The sequence below is a fragment of the Anoplopoma fimbria genome, chromosome 9 (genome assembly GCF_027596085.1).
Source record: "Anoplopoma fimbria isolate UVic2021 breed Golden Eagle Sablefish chromosome 9, Afim_UVic_2022, whole genome shotgun sequence".
NCBI classification, from domain to species: Eukaryota; Metazoa; Chordata; class Actinopteri; order Perciformes; family Anoplopomatidae; genus Anoplopoma; species Anoplopoma fimbria.
This window is the reverse complement of record NC_072457.1, coordinates 27,968,397-27,989,039: the sequence shown is the minus strand read 5'-3', so window position 1 is coordinate 27,989,039 and position 20,643 is coordinate 27,968,397. Positions and strand designations below refer to the sequence as shown.

At 43.0% G+C, this 20,643-nt stretch overlaps 1 protein-coding gene across 1 annotated transcript; it reads left to right on the top strand.

Annotated features, from left to right (window-relative positions):
* Positions 1–218: 218 nt before the first annotated feature.
* On the top strand, positions 219–20,323 carry ccdc85al (coiled-coil domain containing 85A, like). The gene is made up of 4 exons (XM_054604748.1): positions 219–713; positions 2,054–3,152; positions 17,224–17,281; positions 19,308–20,323. Exons 1-4 carry the CDS (start codon positions 468–470, stop codon positions 19,324–19,326), a joined length of 1,422 nt encoding a protein of 473 aa, XP_054460723.1. The 5' UTR covers positions 219–467; the 3' UTR covers positions 19,327–20,323.
* The last annotated feature ends 320 nt before the right edge of the window (positions 20,324–20,643 follow it).

Sequence of the window (20,643 nt, the reverse complement as noted above, 5' to 3'; positions counted from 1 at the left end):
AAGTAAATCCCAAAAGGAAGTGAACTCAGCATTTCACACAGCTTGTTTAGAGAGTCTTTGAACATTAAGTGGCGCTATAACCAAGCAGCATGTTTTTGGGATGAGGTTTAAAACCCCTGGAGGGGAGAGAGAGAGAGAGAGAGAGAGAGAGATCTGTTCCTCCTCTCTGTGTTTCCTCTGCACAGTGGACTCTCCTCTCTTCAGTGTGCAGGTGTGCACCGACTGTCCTCTGGAGCTTTTTCCTCACTTTAAACCTCGCCTGGGATCAGGTTTTCGGATGTAGTCAACCTGTGCGATGACTCCCACAGTAAGCAGGCTGATCTCAGTGCACACAGCCGGCTTGTGAGCATGTTGCAGTGACTCTCCTCTCACTCTCTCGCACCCAGCCGGCCGTCGTCAGCTGTTGCTCTGGAGGAGAGAGGAAGAGAAAGGCCGTGTGTGTCGGTGTGTCGGTGCCGGAGGAGCCCATGGAGAAAGCCACTCCGCCGCCACAGCCCCAGCTCCAGCTGTCGATAGCGAAGACCGAAAGTCCGGCGGAGGACATCTCTGGTCTGACCGACGAGGAGCTGCTCAAGTGGGCCAAGGAGGACCTGGTGCGGCGGCTGAGGCGGTCCGAGGCCGACAAGATGAGCGTGATCCTGGACCACGGGAATCTCATCCGAGAGGTCAATCGCAGCCTCCAGCTGCACTTGAACGAGATCAGGGGGCTGAAGGTGAGGGGGTGAAGGATGATATCACCTGAGAACATGCATAGTGAGGGATGTTCTGCAAGCATGGTATGAGGAGAGATGGTATCTCTGATGGTCATTGTGAGGGCCTGTGTGTGAGTCTGATATGGATGAATGTAGACCCTGATGGCTTTATGGGCAGCTTAACATAAGATAGGATACTATTTTTCTTTATTTCTTTTTTTTAAATTGAAGGTTTTAGATTATGAATTAAGAGTTGAATTAACAGGCGAAGGGAAATCAATGACAAGTTATATCATTATAACTTGTAAAATAGAGCAGTTATAAGTTCAGTATGGGCCAAATAGGTAAAAAGTCATCCTCATAATACTGAAGGGAGGGAATGTCCCTCTATTCAAATGCCAATGCTCAAATCTGGCGTCCAGATCTCTCTCTGTCTGAGCTACACACACACACACACACACACACACACACACACACACACACACACACACACACACACACACACACACACACACACACACACCTCACATTCCTAGACAGCTCCTGCACATAAATTCACTATGTGCAGTACAATTTGCCTTCAGAGCAACGTGGCATTTGCTTTGAAAGTATATGCAAACATTCTCCTTTTCAGTAACCTTTAAACTGCCCTCATTTTCTGCACTGCTAATAAGAGGACTTTGGCACACTGTCCACAATATTTACAGATAAAGCTGAGACCCAGCCTGAGGTAGCCTCAGAGGAAACACATGGGGATCATTTGCCTTTCTTGGAGACCTCGTCACCTCCCCACCCAATCCAAGCTGCCTAATTACACAGGAAAGAGCTGGAGGGTAAGAAAGGGAGAGAGCGTGAGAGGGAGGGGGAAAAGGAAGGAGCTCTCCTGGAGGAGAAGGAGGGGTGTTTGAGTAAACGTTGCTGGGTGTAAAATGTTAGGGGCGTGAGATTTCACTGCTCTAACCCAGTCTCATATCCGTGTGTGGCGTCTCCATCTCCTGCAGAGCATTCTGATCTATATTATGTACTTCACATTGAATGGCACACAGTGAGTCAGTGCTTTTGTGGGGAAGACAGACAGGATTAGGATTTCATTTCATAATGATTGCATTCAGCGTTAGACTGATATCTAAAAGAGCAGTGAATTGGATTGAAATTGGACAATGGTTGCAGTGATTTAGTTCGAGTTCAGCTGGAATAAATAGAAGACAAATTACTTTTGCTTTGCAGCAAATCAAAAGCACATTTGTGCTGTTTCTGCCCTGATCAGCATTGTCTTATTTTATTTGAGCTTCCTAATGATTAAGTTAGGACTCAGTTTAAATCTCTCTTTTCCTCTTTTACTTTCCTTCTCTTCCTCTCAGGATATTAATCAAAAGCTGCAGGAGGACAACCGTGAGCTGCGAGACTTGTGTTGCTTCCTGGACGATGACCGCCAGAAAGGCAAGCGTGTATCCAGGGAGTGGCAGCGCTTGGGACGTTACAGTGCCAGCATCATGCGCAAGGAGGTGACCCTCTACCTCCAGAAACTCAAGGAGCTGGAGCTCCGGCAGGAGGAGGTAATCCGGGAGAACCTAGAGCTGAAGGAGCTCTGTCTGCTGCTGGACGAGGAGAAAGGGGTGGCGGGTGGAGGAGGTGGGAGCGGAGGAAGTGCAGGGGGAGGGAGTGTAGGGTCGGTAGGGTGCCGCAACTCCATAGACAGCCAGAGTAGTTTGCTGCTGGTGCCCGGCCAGGGCCTCCTGATGAGGGACGTGGGGGACGGGAGCAGCACCTCCAGCGCAGGGAGTGCCGATAGCTCCGATCACCCTCAACACAAGCAGCCTCACCTGGCTCCAGGGGTGGGTGGGGTTGGTAGCGGTGGGGAAAAAGGGAGCCCCGAGCTTGTGCACAAACCCAGGTGCAGCAGCATCAGTGGAATAGGAGTCCTAAGTGGATTAGACAGGGAGGTGTCCAGTCCTGAGCACCCTGCTGGGCGCCACCGGAGTACCAGCCTGGAGTACCCGTACACACTGCCCCAGCTCTGCCGCCCTCGCTGCGGCTCCATATCCGTGCCTGACCACAGTCGTGTCATGCGGGGCCTCAGCCCGGAAAAATACGGGAGGAACGTGGGCCGACGCAGTCCGGAGCAGCACCCCAAGCACCACAGCTCTGATCTGCTCCTGGGCCAGAGGCAGCACTTCCTGGGTCAGGGAGGCAGCGGGGAGCTCTACCAGAGGCACCACAGGAGCAGCATTAGCAGTTTAGGCTGCGGGAGCCCAGAGCCAAGGCAGGCACATTTAGGGGCCTCTGAGCACCATGAAAAAGGCTGCGTGGTCCAGGGGGGCAGCCCCGAAACTCATAGGCACCAGTACAGTATGAGCCCTGACCACGTGAAGTTTGGCAGCCCTGTGAGAGACGGGCAGAGGAGGCCGGCGGGGGACGAGCTGTCGCCACACCATCGTGGCATCTACAATGGCATGAATGGTAGGTGTGTGTGTGTGTGTGTGTGTGTGTGTGTGTGTGTGTGTGTGTGTGTGTGTGTGTGTGTGTGTGTGTGTGCATTTTGTAATGTGACTGCATGTGATGTGACCATCCTGTGTTTTGATCTTCTAATAGCTTCTAAAACATTCCCTTTAAATACAGAGGATGACATTGTGCAACATTTTTTTACACTTAAAGTTTCACAAAGACTCTCACACACACACACACACACACACACACACACACACACACACACACACACACACACACACACACTTACAAACTTGAGCACCAACAGTTAACACAGAAGCTTCTCAAGGTTTTGCTAACGTGTTGTATTCTCTCTGCACAACAATGATGTGGCTGTGAAGAGACATTTTTTTCCTCGGTAAAACAATGTAAAAATAAAAAAGGAGAATTTCTGTGTGATATGCGATTACGATGCACTTATTTGATTGAGAAAACAGAGATACTCTTCCTCATTCTGACTCTAGCAAAATTTACAGCATTATTGATTTCTTTGGCATCTCGAGAGGAATGTGGGTTGGCTCAGTTGAGAGAAAATAAGGGGTTTCAGATTATTTCTGTATCTAAATCGAACAGATTCGACTCAAATGAACCGTGCTCAGATATCAGTGTGTGCCGTAGCGTTTGCAACGCACATGAACCTCTTGGACGACGAATTACTCGCCAATTCTTTGCTGCAGTCATGCCTACCTCAGTGAGATCAGCCAGAGTTAAGGATGTCAGAGAGACGGAGGAATATCAAAGTACCAACTTGGCTGCTGTTTAAATACCCCACAGTGGCTGATAATGATTTCTGGAGTCCGGGGGAAAAAAAAGTGCTGAGTGGCACAGAGCTGGCAGAAGCTTAAGGACGAATTCCTCAAGGTGAAATATCTGCCTGACTTTGCAATACAAGGATGATATTACAAGAGAAACAGAGACAGTGTACACAGAGCGGAGTAAAAATCCAAAACGTACAGGAAGGAGTTCTAATACCTCTCAAGAAGTAATGTCAGTAGTTATGTGCTATTAGATGCTATTGTTACTGAATGGTGAGTTATGTATGCTTCATGATTATCTGGATTGATATGTTTTGTTATAAAAAAGACAATTAGAAAGCAAAGAATTGATGAGTGTGCTATCTTTCTATCTCATTAGCATGACCTTTAGGTGACTCTCTAAGGGGCAGGTTTTACACATGAGGATCCGTTTACTAGTCCCAGGGAGCTCTACCTAGCATATAAAACAGTTGTATAATGTAATCTGTGGCTCTGGAGGAGCTTTGTCGAGGCTGAAGCCCTGATGATGTAATTGTGATGTCATCAGGGTCATCTCGTTGATTTTGGAGACTGACTTTTTTTGTCAGAAAGAACAGACAGGGATGGCCTAACAAAGATATTGAGCTGCATTATGGGAGATTTTTGGGATGTAAGCCATACTGGGAACTAAAAGTCAGGATATCTCAACTTCTGCTGCTTAAATCGTGACCATTTTCTTTGTAAAACGTCCTCCCAACTGTAATAAATTGAAACACTAACTTGCTGAAGGTGAATAATTACATACAGCCACTGTAGCCTCACACATAACTGTTTCGTAAACATGCTCTCTCGAACCATTTTGCAATCTCCACTGATTGCAGCGGATTATTGTGAAGACACACACAACTTTGAGTTGGATCATCATCATCTGTTTCTATTTTAGCTCTTTGTGTGCACTCTGTAGCTCTGAAAGAGATTTCAATCTTCTTGTAACCTGAAACCCATATGATGTCTGCAAAAGGCCACGGCACATTAATGCCTCGCAAATCCTTAATTGGAAAATGTTGTGAGTGCACAGGGCACTCACCGGCCCTCATGTCTGGTGGTTTGCCAACTGTGGCATAACTGTTGTGAACTTAGCTCAGAGTGAAATGCGTGCACAGAATAGCCTTTAACCAGGTTCATAAAGACTTCATTAAGCGTGTGTGTGTGTGAGAAGAGAAATGTGTGTGTGTGTGTGTGTGTGTTGCTGTAGAGTCCAATTGGTATATCATCTGTCAGAAAGGCTGCTTATCTCTATCATGAATGTCCCCACAGGGACGCCATGCCTCCACTGACCTGACAAGGACACTAACTTCAGGTGTCACAACAGAGTATTAATAGTTAGATCAAGACATGCAATCAACACTTAGCCAGAGGATGCTTTTGTGGTGTAGATACTAATTTAATTGTGTCAAAATGTAACCAGACAATCAAATTATGCTGATGGGAGGAAATACACAACCACTGCAGAAATGAAGGAGTATGCATAGGAAGCCCGTTGTGAGGTAAAGAGTAAAGAGAGCAGCTTTGTGTCTGTGTGTGTCATCCACTGTCCCGTCCTTACTGCCATGTCCTTATTTGGACGAAGAGGGAATTTAATTCCTGTGACGATGTAGTACACTCCACTCACTTGGATTATCCTCTAAGCCCTTTGCACAATATTATTTCATTTTTTTACGTACTTGTGTGTGTGCTTCTGTGTGTATGTGTGTGTGATCTGGGTGGATGTGTCCCATCCAGTGTCACTGTAGAGTCTTATTCAGACAAATGAAAGTCTCATGTTCACGCGCCTCTCGACAGCACTGAAGCTCAGGCCATTTAAATTCCTGACAAAATCCACAATGAAAGCAAAACATCACTCTGACCTGTGCGGCCTTTTAATACAAACTGCTTCTGTATGTTTTGGTAAGATAATCACACATATTATGTTCTGTTAACAGCCTTGTGGGTGGTATGATCTCCAAAACGACTAGAAAAATTATCAGAATTTTCCGTTTTCTGCCAGAATAAAAGAATCCCTCACATCTGAACAAAACATGATCCAGAAAATAACAAAGGCGTGAACCTAAAGAAGAGAGAGTTTTAGAGAACTCAGAGTGTACCAAGTGCATAAAGGAAAGTTCCTAAATAGCAATACATATAGTCTTGCCCATATAAAATGATGGGCCCCTAAAGCCTGTTAAGACTCAGCAGCTACAAATAAACAAAGAAACCTTCAGCTAAGCTGAGACCCAGATCAAATATGTGCGTCTTCCCATGTGATAGACTCGCTCTAGTGAGAGATAATCAGCCTTGAACACTGTAGTCTCCTGACCCAGACTGTTCGCTAAGCCTTAAGGATCTCTGCACTGCAGAGGGTCTTTTTCCAAAAGAGGAGAGACTTAATCATGTTTTCTGCTTTAGCAATCACAAGTTCTGCATATTAGCTTAAGCGGCTCAGATGATCGGGAGGAGAAAAAAAAAAGGTTGTATGGGAAAAAAAGATACTACAGTGTGTGTGAGAACCTCTGCCCTTGTGATGCCAATGAATGCCACACACACACACACACACACACACACACACACACACACACACACACACACACACACACACACACACACACACACACACACACACACACACACACACACACACACACACACACACAGTGTGAAACTCTGCAATTGACCATTCATGAAGCCACGCCTTCCCCTTAGTTACTGTTGCTATGTGTCATGCTTTTTGTTCTTGCATGGTACAAATGCAGTTTACTATGATGACAGGTTACCACTCAAAATTCTGTATACTTAATTTTACACAGAAGTGCAAAAAAGCCTAATTTCCAGCTATTCATTTCGCCTCCTGAAAAGTCAACTGTCGTTAGCAGATTTCAGTGTTTGTCTTTTGCTTGTTATTAAATCTGAATCATGCGATTGCAGTGAAAGATAGTGGACTATCAATAACATCATTAACCACAAACCATGACCACCAAGCTTCCAGGAACAGAGCCAGACTCTGTAGCTAATTTGACATAGTGGCCAAACCATAGAATAACAACTCTCCGGAGCATCATGTGATGTCATGGACCAAAACATTTTTCCCATAGACTTACATTTTTGTTGTTGTTGAGATATATCAGCATACTTAAATATTTTAAATATTAGGTCCCTAAAGTGAGACCAAGCAGTTGGGTTAAAAGAAGTGCTCTATGGTGCAGATGATCCAGGTAATTTTACTGTGATTTTGATGGCAACAACAATTGGTTCACATCCTCACTTTCTCCCTGGAAACAGTTTCCATTGTGTCGTGAGCTTCTTGCAGCACTTGCAGCTCCAGATGCTAAGCATGTGTTGTCACATGAGTGAAGATGATTCTTGATTTGCTTGTTTTGTGTCCATTTGTATGTGTTTTCTTAATTTGCAGGGCACTGAGCTCTAACAGGCCACCCTGTTTTTGACTTAATGAGAACTGACAGACACTGGCAGCACAATCCTCCATTCTTATGCATTTTATGCTATTTTATCTAATCGAATTAGCACAGATCATCCCACTGAGTCATTCATTCTCATTCTATTAATATATAATTGTAGCATCAATTTCAGACTATCCAGCTCCTCTGGCTGTTGTTTAAAAGTGCTGCTGCCTGTCTGAAACAGGAAATCATCACTGAAGCTTTGGCCTCAGATAATGTTCTCCTTCTCCACTGTCACTGCGAAAGCCAGGCTATCTCTCTCGCTCTCCCTCCTCTCTCTTGCCGTTCTCTTTCCTTGCTTCCTAATTGGCTGCCAGTGTGAACAACCAGCTGTTGGACAGAGAGAAAACTCTGATTACAAAGCCCTCTTTCTGGAGGAGGCTGGAGGATGTTCTGGTTGCCAGGCTGAGCTGAGGGAAGAGGGTTGAGGAAGTATTTGAGTGTATTACTGGTTGTTTTCTTCCCCTCTCTTTCTGTCTTCCTCTCTGCAACACATCTTCTCCTCTTCCTCCGACTCTACTCTATCCTCTTTATCTGCCACGGCCAAGAATGGAAAGCACCCCCTTGACAAATTGTGAAGTCTCACAGCCTAAGAGGGATGAAGAAACTCAAATGTTTGTCACAGCTGCTTGGCATGAAAGGATTTGGGGGAGAATTAGGCTGCAGTAACTCAAATAGATTAGTATTATTACCCGATAACCACGTCAGTACTGCCTACCATCCAAACTTTTTCTTTCATAACTAGTTCAAGTAGCTTGATGTGTAGATTGACTTGTTCAGACACATTATCTTGTGATTCTATCGCTTAAGACTGTTTAAAACTTTTATGTTAGGGTATTTTTCTGCAAAGAAGGGCAGTATTTTCCCCTTTTTACAACTGTGAAGGTACTCTCTGCTTGATGTGTTTTATCATTTATAACAGTGAAGAAAGCTCCAGAGATAGTGAGGGTCTAGGCCATCGGAGACGTTCGTTTCCCAAGGTGGATGTCTTTATCACAACCTCTATCACAAACTACTTTTAAATGCTATCATGGCATTTGAATTTGTAATTACACCTGAGACCAATTATCCCAAACTCCCCCTGTAGGCCATCAGTGCAGCCATTAACCAAGGAGTGCATGATTGGGCATTTTGTTTATCTACCTCTGGTGCATATCATTGTCCTTTTTTAATCAAGCCACCCTCAGCTTCGTCTCTTTAAAGCTCGCTTCTCCTGGTTGGAGCAAACAATGTACGCTACTTTTTTTTTTAGCCCTTTACTCGTAATTCCAGCCAAAACCTCATGACAACAGTAATGTCAATGGGAAATGGAGTGGGAAATTTCTCCAGCTAGAGAACAAACATTGTTTTTGGCAAGCTAAATTATAAATCAGGGGGATGCAAGGGGAATGATAATGTACTGCAGATATAATCAAGATGAACATGTGTGTGCATGTGCAGCATTCTGGCACTCTGACGTATGTAAATGTTATGATTTATCTTCGATCAGTATTTATATAGACATGGAGCAGTTGGCTACTTCAGGATGCACCCAAACATCCCCCCCCCACCAGCAGCACCACAGCCAAGTAGCTGTGTGAGTTATGAGGGAGGCTGCTTGGCGTGTCCGGGCATCGCTGTAGCCCAAACCCCAGAGGTATCTGACAAATGTTCCACAGTAGCCCCAGTCATCCGGTAGACACGCGAACCCAGTGGAATGGAGAGCAGTCTTTGTCCTCTTACGCCATGCCAATGGGGAACAGCCCACTGAGCTAAGAGGAAATTAGCTTGCTAGGCCAGGTAATTAACTGGAAGTTGAGTAGCTGCCATGTACGAGGGCAGCACTGCACCTGAGGGAACCTCCCAGTCCCAAAGTCACCAGCAGTAACCACATTTAGCAATGTTGCATTTACTTCAGCTGTAGCTGTGTGTCACGCTGAGAGCTGGCATCAGTGATCAGGGGGAAGTGGAGCTGGACGGATGTAGCTGAGTGCATCAGATACATGTACAAGTGTGCAGTCATATGTTTGGCAGCTTTCAGGGCTTCTTAATTTGTGACAAGGAAGATCTGGTGTTTTTGCATGGATTCCATGAGTTATTTATATTGTTTATTCAGCCTGAGTGAGGTTGTTAAGGAACATTTACAGAGTAATAGGATAAATGAATGTGACTATCTTCAGATTACCTCACCTTTGTACGACTCAAGGTCAATTAATGCATGGTTTGCTTATTTAAGAGAAGTGCAATAAAAAACATCTTATGCACAAAGAAAATCAGTAAAATCTGTTTAATAAAACACATAACACTGTAATAAGCCATTTTTTATATTTTGAGGGCCCAGCAATAAGGTCTGGGCCTCCAGCAGGGTGGAGTTGTTGTTGACTCATAACGTGGACCGGTGTAGCAGCGAGGCAAAGCTCTTCTAAAGGATGGAGGAGTCTGAGCTGAAGGTGTTTCTGGTGAACCTGCCGAATTTCACCTGATTACGCCGAAATTGGACCCGGTGGCAAAGATGACAAGCATTAAGAATAACTATATAGAAATAGACAGTCTTCTGGCTGATGGTCTCGTTTAGTTATTGAGATCATATCAAGACATCGGTATTAAATGAGACTGTTTCATAACCAGTAAAAGTTATAATAGAATAAGAAGCAGAATTATATTAAATGACGTGAACACTTACGAGGGAATTCAATGAATTCCTGATGGTCATTAATGATGCTTCAACGGCATAATACTTTTTATAATCCATCATTCCTTCATGTTGCATAACAGTTCAATGTATTTCATGTCTGAAAAGGGGATAATAATGTAGCAACCAGAAGCTGCTGGTCATATGCAATCCAACTTTTAATCTGTAAGAGGAAGAATGTTTTTCTTCAAAACGTTGCATAGCCTTGCATTAATGCTTGTCTAACTTTTCTGTCTGTTGTGCATTTGTATCACTGATCAAGCAGCAGTGATGAGCTGCTTTGCTGCTGCCATCATGCTGATGGTTTTCACAGCCTCACCATCTGTTAAGAACAGGGATACAAAGTGAGATAACATACTGGGAACATAACAAGTCAAAACCGCTACAGCTGACAGCATTTTTATCTCTCCCTTTCCCAACACGCAGGATGTAGTTATCCATTTCCTGGGGGCATGAATCTCCGGCCCATTTTGTGCATTATGTGCATTTGATGTAATGTTTCTCCTGATGGGAATGACAGCGAGGCACGTGTGCAGCTCCCATTACTGCGGATGAATGGGCTTATCCTACCGACGTAAAAATGATTGGCCATATTCATGTCATTATCTCTTACTAGTTCTCTTCCAGAGAAGTCTTTTGGTCTGTGAGATTTCCTCTCAGAGATATTGAAATCAATTTCATTACCCCCCACCGCTCCAGACTGACTGGCTCATTTCCTTTACTCTTACAGCAAAAAGGTGCATTTAATTAGATCCTTTCATTGGGCTTTTGTGAGAGTTTTAGCTGCAGGTTAAACATGGAAGGGAAGTCATTCTTGGGTTGCTTTGAAATGTAGTAGATGGTTATTTTCTGGCTGGTATTTTCCTTTTGCAATATTTTCTCTAAATGTTGGCTGATGAATTTACTATTTATTTTTGCTATGAAACGTTATATTGATATTCTATTTTAAATCATGGGATGCTGTCTTTTTATCATATTTAATAGAGTGCTAAAGCTGTTATTTCCATTTATTTAATGTGAGAAGAGCAGTGTGAAACATGCTTTATTTTAAGATATTATAAGAGCAGAAGAATGTAAATGTAACCCTGAAGGCCCTTGTACGCCAGCGTCAATGTCAGCTCATCCCTCAGGCTTTCCATGACAAAATCCTACCTAAATTCTATATTTCATTGCATTGTTTTGAAGCCAACTGCCCCAACATTGTTTTTCTATATCTGATGCAATGCATTGCATTATTTCTATCTTAAAACAAAGGGACTTTTAACATGCATAACTACAGAAGAATTAGTTGTTTTCATCAGAGTAGAGGAGAGAGAAAACAGTCTGGGAGAGTGTAAACAAGTTTCAGCCTCAGGACATGGGTCAACAAAGTCCGAGGGCTTATGGGAGTTGAGAAGACAGAAGCCGTTACATGCAGATCCTTGGCGATAGAGGAAGCAGCAAAGAATGGTTGGGTTCTGGAAATCTAACATCCTTCACAGCTTCACAGACACAAACAACCGATTGTGTCTCATCCTGACCCATCTTAGCTCCACACACACACGCACACACACACACACACACACACCACAATTTTCTACACACTACTGTATGCCAGGCCTGTTGTATTATTCAACAGCAATGAAAAAGTGATGGGTGGTGACATGTTACAAAAGGACAACAGCAGTTTATCTAGCAAATGTCTGCCTAAATATTTAATTTACCTTTGAGAATCATAGCAGAATGCGTTCCAGACACAGACCCTTGTAGAGCGGTAAGCGCCGACTTTGAGACAGCAATGGCTTCTATAAATCTTTCTAAAGCTATTCTGTTTCTGTCTCTTTTGTTTAAATATGAAATACAGAAATGGTTGATTTAAGAACACAGATTAAAAAGTTTAGCACCCCACAATAATTCCTGGTAATATTCAAAATGTGACATCTACAGTTACTCCATGCATGACTTTGCATGTGGCTGCATGACTAGGCTATCTCTTTGCGTGTATGTCTGTCTGTGTCCCTGAGATCGCAAAGAGAAAATAACTGCCCACACACACACACACACACACACACACACACACACACACACACACACACACACACACACACACACACACACACACACACACACACACACACACACACACACACACACACACACACACACAGCCCTTTTAGCCCAATTATCCAGCTCTACTCGGTTGAGTTTCCTGCTCTCATCTCGTCAGCCACACAGTGAGCCGAACTGCAGAAACCATGGCTTCAAGTTATTTGCCTTTCTTCCTGCTGTCATCTCTCACTTCATTATAGTTTTTACACACTAGACAGATGACACTTAGCGTTAATTATACCAGCATGACAGCTTTGCCTCTCTTATTCCTGTATTTTCATACTCTGCAGAGTCTAATGTGACGATAAATGTGAGCTTAAATAATAAAAAGGTGTTAAAGCATTTTTTAACCAGTAATAACATTATTCCTCTATGACCAGAGAGTAATTTAGGGGAAATATGCGTATAAGGACACCCAAATGGGCAATAAGGCATTATATCACTCTAAGAGTCCAGCTGTTTCTTGTTCTGTTTGTGCAAAGATTAAACCTCAGTTCGACTTCTGAAGATTGGACAGAGCCAGTGTACTTTTATTTCTGGCGGGAATCAGATATGAAAATGATTGTGCAGTATTTTTTACTTTTAAATAAGCTATTATGAAGCCAAATCAGCTGGCACTAATGGCTTGCTACCTGAATGTGCTCACTATACTAGCACCAAGGGCAGCAGTGAACCAGACTTTTTTTTGGCTTGTGATTGGAGAACAGAGAACCCAGCTTAGACCAGGGACTGTGGACGATACTATCTATCTGCACGGCAACCTCAGGCTCAAGGAGCAATTAAATGTCAGCATAGTAAGTAGCATCGTAGTTTGTGATTTAAATTCACGATTCTACTTGTTCCAATGGTGCAAGTAAAAATAAAGTTTTAAATTGAGTAGCTGTACAGCCTGTGTTTCTAATCAAGATTGAGGCGTGAGTCTTACATTGATGGTGCAGGCGGCTCTGGTTTTGACTTGAACATAATTGTAGGTAACAGGTGGGTTCCAGGGCTGAGTATTTCGGGCAGGCTTTGCAAAACTGGACCTGTGCAGCTTGGGGAATCCTCATGTAGCTATTTTGCTTGAGTTTGAAAAGGCCAGCCTTAGTAAATTATACCTTGATGTTTTTATTCCTTTACACAAAGGAGTTTATTTTTTAGGAGTTTAGTGCCATTTTTTTATTGATTTGAATAACAAAGACCAGCAGCCAGGGTCTCTCCAACAATGACTGACAGCTTGTTTATCCAGGTAGACATCCAGTGTAGTCACTCGGCATATCTTGTTACAATCTAGTGCAGGAGAAGCAACCGAAGCGATGAAATCCCCCGGAACCAAAGTGGTATCGACTTGAATTCCAGCCTCACAAGACTTGGGCCTGTCTGTGACACTGACCAAACACTGACTTGAATCCATAAATATCCTGCATTTTTCTGGTTTTCTTGGTGCATGTGTCCTGGCCACTCATAAAAATCTCTGTATTATGCATTCAGAGCTTATCCCTGTACTCTAGAGTTTCACATAACAGCGCTGACTGTAGCCGCCCGAGGGACGTCAAGTAGACAAGTAGCTCTCCTGCCAGCCGGCCTCGCTGACTGACTGACTGTCTGACTGTCTCCCTGATTGTCTGATTGACTGCTAGCTAAACGGAAGGTCACTGATCCACCACGCATCTCCACAGGCTTTCCTGCTCAGTCAGTCTGAATAATTTATGTGGCAGATTTTTAGGAGATCTGAGGGAATGGCCATGTGAAATTACCTTGCATTGATCAGTTGAGAGAAGGAGAGGGAGGGGGGTCGGTTGACGGATCAAAGAGGATTGAGAGGGCAGCCGTGAGGAGAGCAGGTTCGTGTGTTTACCGGCTTGATGCAGACATCAATAACAATGTGATTAATTGTTTTTGACAAATTAAACAGACACACCACTCATTCAGATTTTATTATGAAAAGTATTTCACCTATTTTCATGACACAAAAGACCTCTGATTTTGTAATAAACAGTCTTGAATCTCTTATATGAACTAAGATTCTGAGTTATATAGAGTTAATAATTGGTGTCTGGCAGCAGGGAAAAAGGGTTCCCCATCCGGAACAGTGATTTATTCAGTGTGGGAGCAGCTCCTCCCCAGCCAATCTCTCACATCTCTTTGTGGGGAAATTTAGAGCCGTTCACTGGAGCTCTGGTGTACAGAGGTGTGATTTAACGGGGAGCTTAGGCCCCACATTATTCTTGAGTAATCACATTATCTATATACTCTTGCTCTGACCCACACAGAGCCCTCTTCCCTCTACACATCTCTCACATCCCGCTTAATCCAATTTTGGTTTTTAACGCCTTGGCCTGTAACTAAATCAACAAACGCCGTCCAAGTGCTCTGTATGTGTCCTCTATGTATAAACTCTCCTTGAACAGATCACAAGGCAAATTTCATTAGACATTGATCAAGTACACTTTAAAGGGATTCTTTCCATCACATGACAGCCGTCTGTAATCTCGTGACCTGTGTGTGTGACTGCCAACTGTACCTTGAGACAGAAAATCCATTTAAGATAATTGTTCTTGTGCTTGAGCGGGCAAGTCCACAGACCCAAGATTAATTTAGCTTGATACGTTGAACAAGAAACTGCATTGTTTCCCCAGGCTGTTTAAATCATTCATGCAGCGTCTTTCTGTAATGACTTGTTTTTTGTGCATTTCTTGTTGTCATGTACCCTGATTCCTGACTGTAAGCATTGCAGGCGTTTCTACTGTGATGTACAGAGACACTAGCCCGAAACCAATAATTATATAACAAGACAAAAATATCAAACATGTGTGAAACTGATCTGGACGTCCCAGACAAGGTAATGAGCTCCAGAACAGGGAGGCGCCAACCGTTATCCGGCAGGGTGATGACAAGACCTTGCACACATGTGTTTATTATGAAAAATCATCTGGAACACATCTGGAACTAATCACATTGTAAATTGGGCCTAATATTCATTTTGCACCCGATACAACCCACATAAATTCACGTTTGAGCACTCTGGCATCAATCCAAGAACAATGTCATTGCTAGACCACTCTACGTTTACATCGATCTATCAGAGCATGTTCAGACAGAGACCTGCTTTCAAATGTGTCACCTAAACAGCTATCAGCTACACTTCCTATAGACTTTCTGTGTCTTAATTTGTCTTCGCGTGTCACAAGGAAGTGACATGTGATCATGTTTTTACCGCTCTCTAACTGCTCTATGAGCTCTGCTGTAGCCGTGAAATCAATTCCATTCCACACATTCTGACCTCCAAATGAAAATACCCCGCAGCCCAGCGCGGTATCCCCCCACCCGACTCTTTAAAGGAGTTTTCATATCTCTTTGTGCTGTCTTGCCCCCCTCCCCCCATGGAAATAAACAGAGCCAGGGAAGGGGCAGGGAACTTAGTGAAGGTGGCTCCTGGAATCTGTTTCTCAGAACTCGGCGGTCACAAGAGCGTTATGAATCTTTAATGAGAGATGTTAGCACGCCAAGGAGAGGAAATGTGCTGAAAACATGATTATGGGCTCATGGGGAGGAAACGGTTTGTGGAGAGAGAAAGAGAGCAAGAGAGAGATATCAAGCAGGGGGGCAAGATGAAAGAATTGTTTTGAAGGGCAAAGGAGGTACAGAGGGATACGTTTTTATTTTTAAAGCTTGGACAGCTTAAAGCAAATGCATTTTTCCACCGCTTAACCAAACCAAGTTCTGACCAGAAGTGCTCACAGATCCAGAGTGTGAGGGGAGATACTGTGTGTCCTGTACTAAAACACCTTAACATTAACACCATTTGGTTTGAGAGAAACATTTTTTTTGCCAAGCATAAAAAAAGCAGCACAGGAGTTTCTGGTCAGGGAAGTCAAGATAGAGTCCAGAGCCATCCTTGTGTTTAAGGACAATAATGTTTATTGCAATTTAATTCGATGTCTTACACTTGTCAGTGTGAAGGGGCATGTTTCTGTTTAATCTATCACTCTTTATGCAAAATAAATCCTTGTTCATATCTCTCGCTGTCTGCCTTCATTAGTCTCCAGCTATTGCTCCACGTAATCGTCTAGTCTTAAATTTTGAAACACTGAGAAGTCTAGATAAATCAGACTGCCTCTAGATATGTGTGTTTGTGTGTGTGTGTGTGTGTGTGTGTGTGTGTGTGTGTGTGTGTGTGTGTGTGTGTGTGTGTGTGTGTGTGTGTGTGTGTGTGTGTGTGTGTGTGTACATTAAGATTCACATTTTCCGTGAAGGTTGTTGCCACTCTGCTCGCTGTCACTTGCACCATTGCAGCAGAGATTGATACAGACGAGGGCTGGATGTGGAAAAGTTGTAAATGCTGCTCAATACAACACATTATAAAGTGGTGGCCATGGGCCGAGTGAGTGGACTATGTCTTTCTGTGAATTCTAAAAGCTAAATTCTACCAGCACATCTAGATTGTTACTTTTGTCTCAAAATGCTTTGAGTTTATAGAAGAAAAAAGATGTAACTCACTGTGAAAATAGAAGAAAACACGCTTATTTGCTTCCTAGCCTTAGAATTAGATGAGAATACTGATACAACTCTCTTGTCTTTATTAAATATGGAGCTAGAGCCTGGAGGCAATTAGCCTAGCTTAGCATACAGTATGAAACAAGCGGAAAACGGCTAGCATGGCTGGGTCCAAAGTAAATACATCTGCAACCCAGCACCTCCAAAGCCCACTAACTAACACGTTATATATGTTTATACAGTAATCTGTAGTTTTGTTGGTTCCAGTTTTTCTGCTAAGCTAAGCTAATCGCTTCCTGGCTATAGCTCCAGACTTAATGTTTAGACATGAGTAGGGTATCAATCTCCTCATCTAACTCCAATAAAAATAAAACCAATTCCATCTTTTACAGACCTTTTCACTAATAACAAAAACTGTTATTACTCCATTATCATCTTTTTATTAATGAGTCATTTCCCCCTGTTTTGGCAGCATAAAAAGACGACGTCAGCTTCATATCATTAGATTAATGAGGCGCTCTTCTCTTGTCAAAGCAAACACATTTAAAACTCGTCTCTCTCTTCTTCTCTCTTTGTCACAGCTTTGATATCAGCCGGCTGCTGCACCAACAACTGTAGAAATGTCAAGCTATGGGACAGGTAAGAACCCCTCGCCACTTTGTTTCTTCTTCTTAAACCGCCTGCCGTTAATTAGAGTCTTTGAAAGAAGAAGAACAGCCAATGAAGGTCATTGTGTGCTCTTTCCACGAGGGCCCATAATCCTGTAATTAGCTCCCATTACCCTTATTTTATCATACAGGGGGCTTCCTTTAGCTGGATTTACATTTAACAGTTGCGCTGGAGGGTATTTGTGAGGACAATCAGAAATCGCTCCGTTGGGATTGTACAGACTAATTGACGAGTTTCACTCTGTTCTCTTGATAATCGTTCTGTGACAAAATATCTCAGATTTTTATATTCTGTTGTGATCCCATGTCATAGCAGTGTCAGTCCTTGAGTTAGCCTAGCGTCCCAGCTACCAGCTGAGTAATGTGTTTGCATGCTTGGTCTATGTTAGGTGTAATCACAGTGGGTTTACAGTGGGACGACAGAGTTAGAGGTGACCCTATCCTCTCCCCATGTGCCATCCTACATCTTCAATCAGGCCCCAGCGGGAGGGCGAGATGGCTGTGTTAATATTTAATGACTGCAAGACAAGACATACCTCCTCCCTGGAGGATAGTCGCACCCCCTCTCCAGCCCGAACATGCACGCATACAAACACGCATAATTCATACACATCCTCACCGTCATTCTCTCATATAATGTGACCTTTTCAACCTGTGGATGAACGCATCCTCCTCCGTTTCTTTCACATCAGTCTTTTCACCTTTTCATTCCCTCTGTGCCTGTGCTTTTTCAGCCCACTCCCTCTTACATCATACAAAAAAAATATCAATGACTCAGGTGAGGAATAGAAGAAAGTGTACTTCATGTCAGTAGATGGTTTGCGAGTTCAGAGAAAAGCATCAAGGATGTGCTAACAATGCAGACTGTAGGCAGGTCCTATGGTCGTCCCTGGGCTCTCTGCTGGGGAAGAGAGAGACGCAGGCGGGAACAAAAGGATCTGCCACTGATAAGAAACACTAAAGCCTATAGTGATGAACATCTTGCTCACTTAAACTCCTGCTTGTTCCATTTGCTTCCAAAGGATTTCTATCCATCTGACAAGTTGTTACTAATGGCTTTATTTATGGGTAATAAATCATTTGCCAACGTTTTATAGTTCAGGAACGAGCCAAGGGCATGTTTTGGGTAGCCAGATTGTGAAAAAATCCCTTTGGCTCTAGTGCATCTGGACGGAAATCCATGTATTAACAATTTATTAGCATTTACTACAACCGCTACAACTCGATGGACTTTTGTAGTAATTGAATATTGGCTTTAAGGTTAAACTCCATTTTTTTGTTGGTATGAGAGTCAGGTTAACCGTACCTTTTTTGGCAAAAGAAAACAGGTAAAAAAGCCTTTTTTAGATTAGGTTAAAAATAGATTAGGTTTAAAATGATAGAATGAATGATGGCTTGATTCCATTAAGCTGATTTAGTTTTAGGGTCCTGTTATTGTGCATGCTGCCTCACTGTCATACTGTCATGGCCGACTGCGACACTTGAATAGAAGTGATCGAGACATTGATAATGTTATCACAGTAGCAACACCTGTGCTATTCCTAATATGACAAGTCAAAGTGTCTGCTCTATAAATCAGAATATTTGTATTGCTGAATGTTGACTATTAATCACAATGAAATCAGATAATGCTTTCTGAGGAATTGCTATTAGATTAGAGGTATAATCCGGATTTCATTACGCCTTACCAAGCAGAGAGACTGGGCTCAATAGGTTCACGATCAACAATAATTTAATTTAATAGTGCACATATTCATCAAACATCTCAACAAATCCCTCAAAGATTCCTCACGATCCAAGAAACCATGTTGCTACAAAACACTGCTGCCTACTCTGCAAACAGAAAAGCATGCAGTAGCTCAGATGCATTTATCCATTGGTGTTTCTCATTTATCAAATCAGTCAATCAATCAATAGTGCCCCACAAATGTTTCAATGTATTAATTAAATGTATTAAAATAACTCATTTTTTTTTTTGCTCTTCTATTCCTGTGCAGCTTTGATGCCTCCTCTTGACCCCGACTTGACCAGCTAGGCTCCTCACGCGGAGCAGAGGTCGCAGTGGTGCAGCCCTCCTGCGTCTCTGGCCTTGATAGACACGAGAGCCCCGGGACGCCATCCTCCACGACTCCGGGTGGCCTGCGGTCCATGGCTTCTTCCACGTCCACAGCCCTGAAACAGCCTGCCTCCATGTTTTCATTTCAACATATCCAGAGTTTATGAGAAGAGGGGGTTTGGGGGGGGAATGCTATTAGTACAGTTGGTAAATCTCACAAGGACTGCCGCGGCTAAATGGATTAGAGTGGATATCTCTCCATTCCAAGGGTGACATGGCTACCTCCAAGAGAGCTCCCAGAGAAAGGGAGGGACGCTGGGGATCAGTGAGAGAACATGTAGAGGACTCTGCACTATTTGTGCTGCTACCCTTTGTTTACAAATGTACATCATAGGCGGAGAAGCACATAAATTAAACTTTCTATACCCTGCTGTTCTTAACCTTTATTTTTCCCACACTTTTCCCTCCCTGTCTAACCGCTCTCTCCCTCCTCTCCTTCATCTTCAGATATCAATCGTCTTCAGTGTGTAATGAGACTGGTGTAATCTAATGTTCTGTCTCTCAAATCCAGCTGATCACACGATCGCCATCGTCTTCAGTGTTTTCAGACATTTCAACTGGATTTAAAAACAAAGAAAAAGCATATTTGTCAAAGATGTTCTAGCAAAGTAAAAAAAAAAAAACCTCTTCCTGTGTCTTAAACCGAGATGGTCACCATTACTAGCTGCTGACAGATGTTCTAGTTCTATAAGATGCAATGTTCAGGTGTAATTTTTTCTTTTTTGTATTATCTTCTTTGCTCCCTTAAAGCGCCTATACTGAAGCTGGGGAGAAGATTATCCGTTTCTCCATGTTGTTTTTTACAAGGAAGTAAAGTCCAAGTAAAAAGTAGATTATTGGATTAGTTTTCTATATATCTATATATATAAATATAATATGATTATTATTTTTGACTTACTGGTATTAGAACTATTATATGAAAATGCATATGATATATATAACATATAATAAACAGACTTCTTTATGTAAAAGTGCATCGCTTGTTCAGGTTTTATTTCAGTGTGCTGGAATGACTCAGGTGAGTGTGTGGTGACCTTTGACCCTGCATTCAAAGGCCAAATTGGACAAGTTGTGAAGCGGATTATATAGCTTAGGAAAGAAATCCAAAGAAATCCATAAATCACATACAGCAGCAATGACAAAAAAGGATCAGAGTGAGAGTTGTTTCTCAGTTGTTTGGATATGTGTAAACCAATATGGTTAACTGTGATAATAGA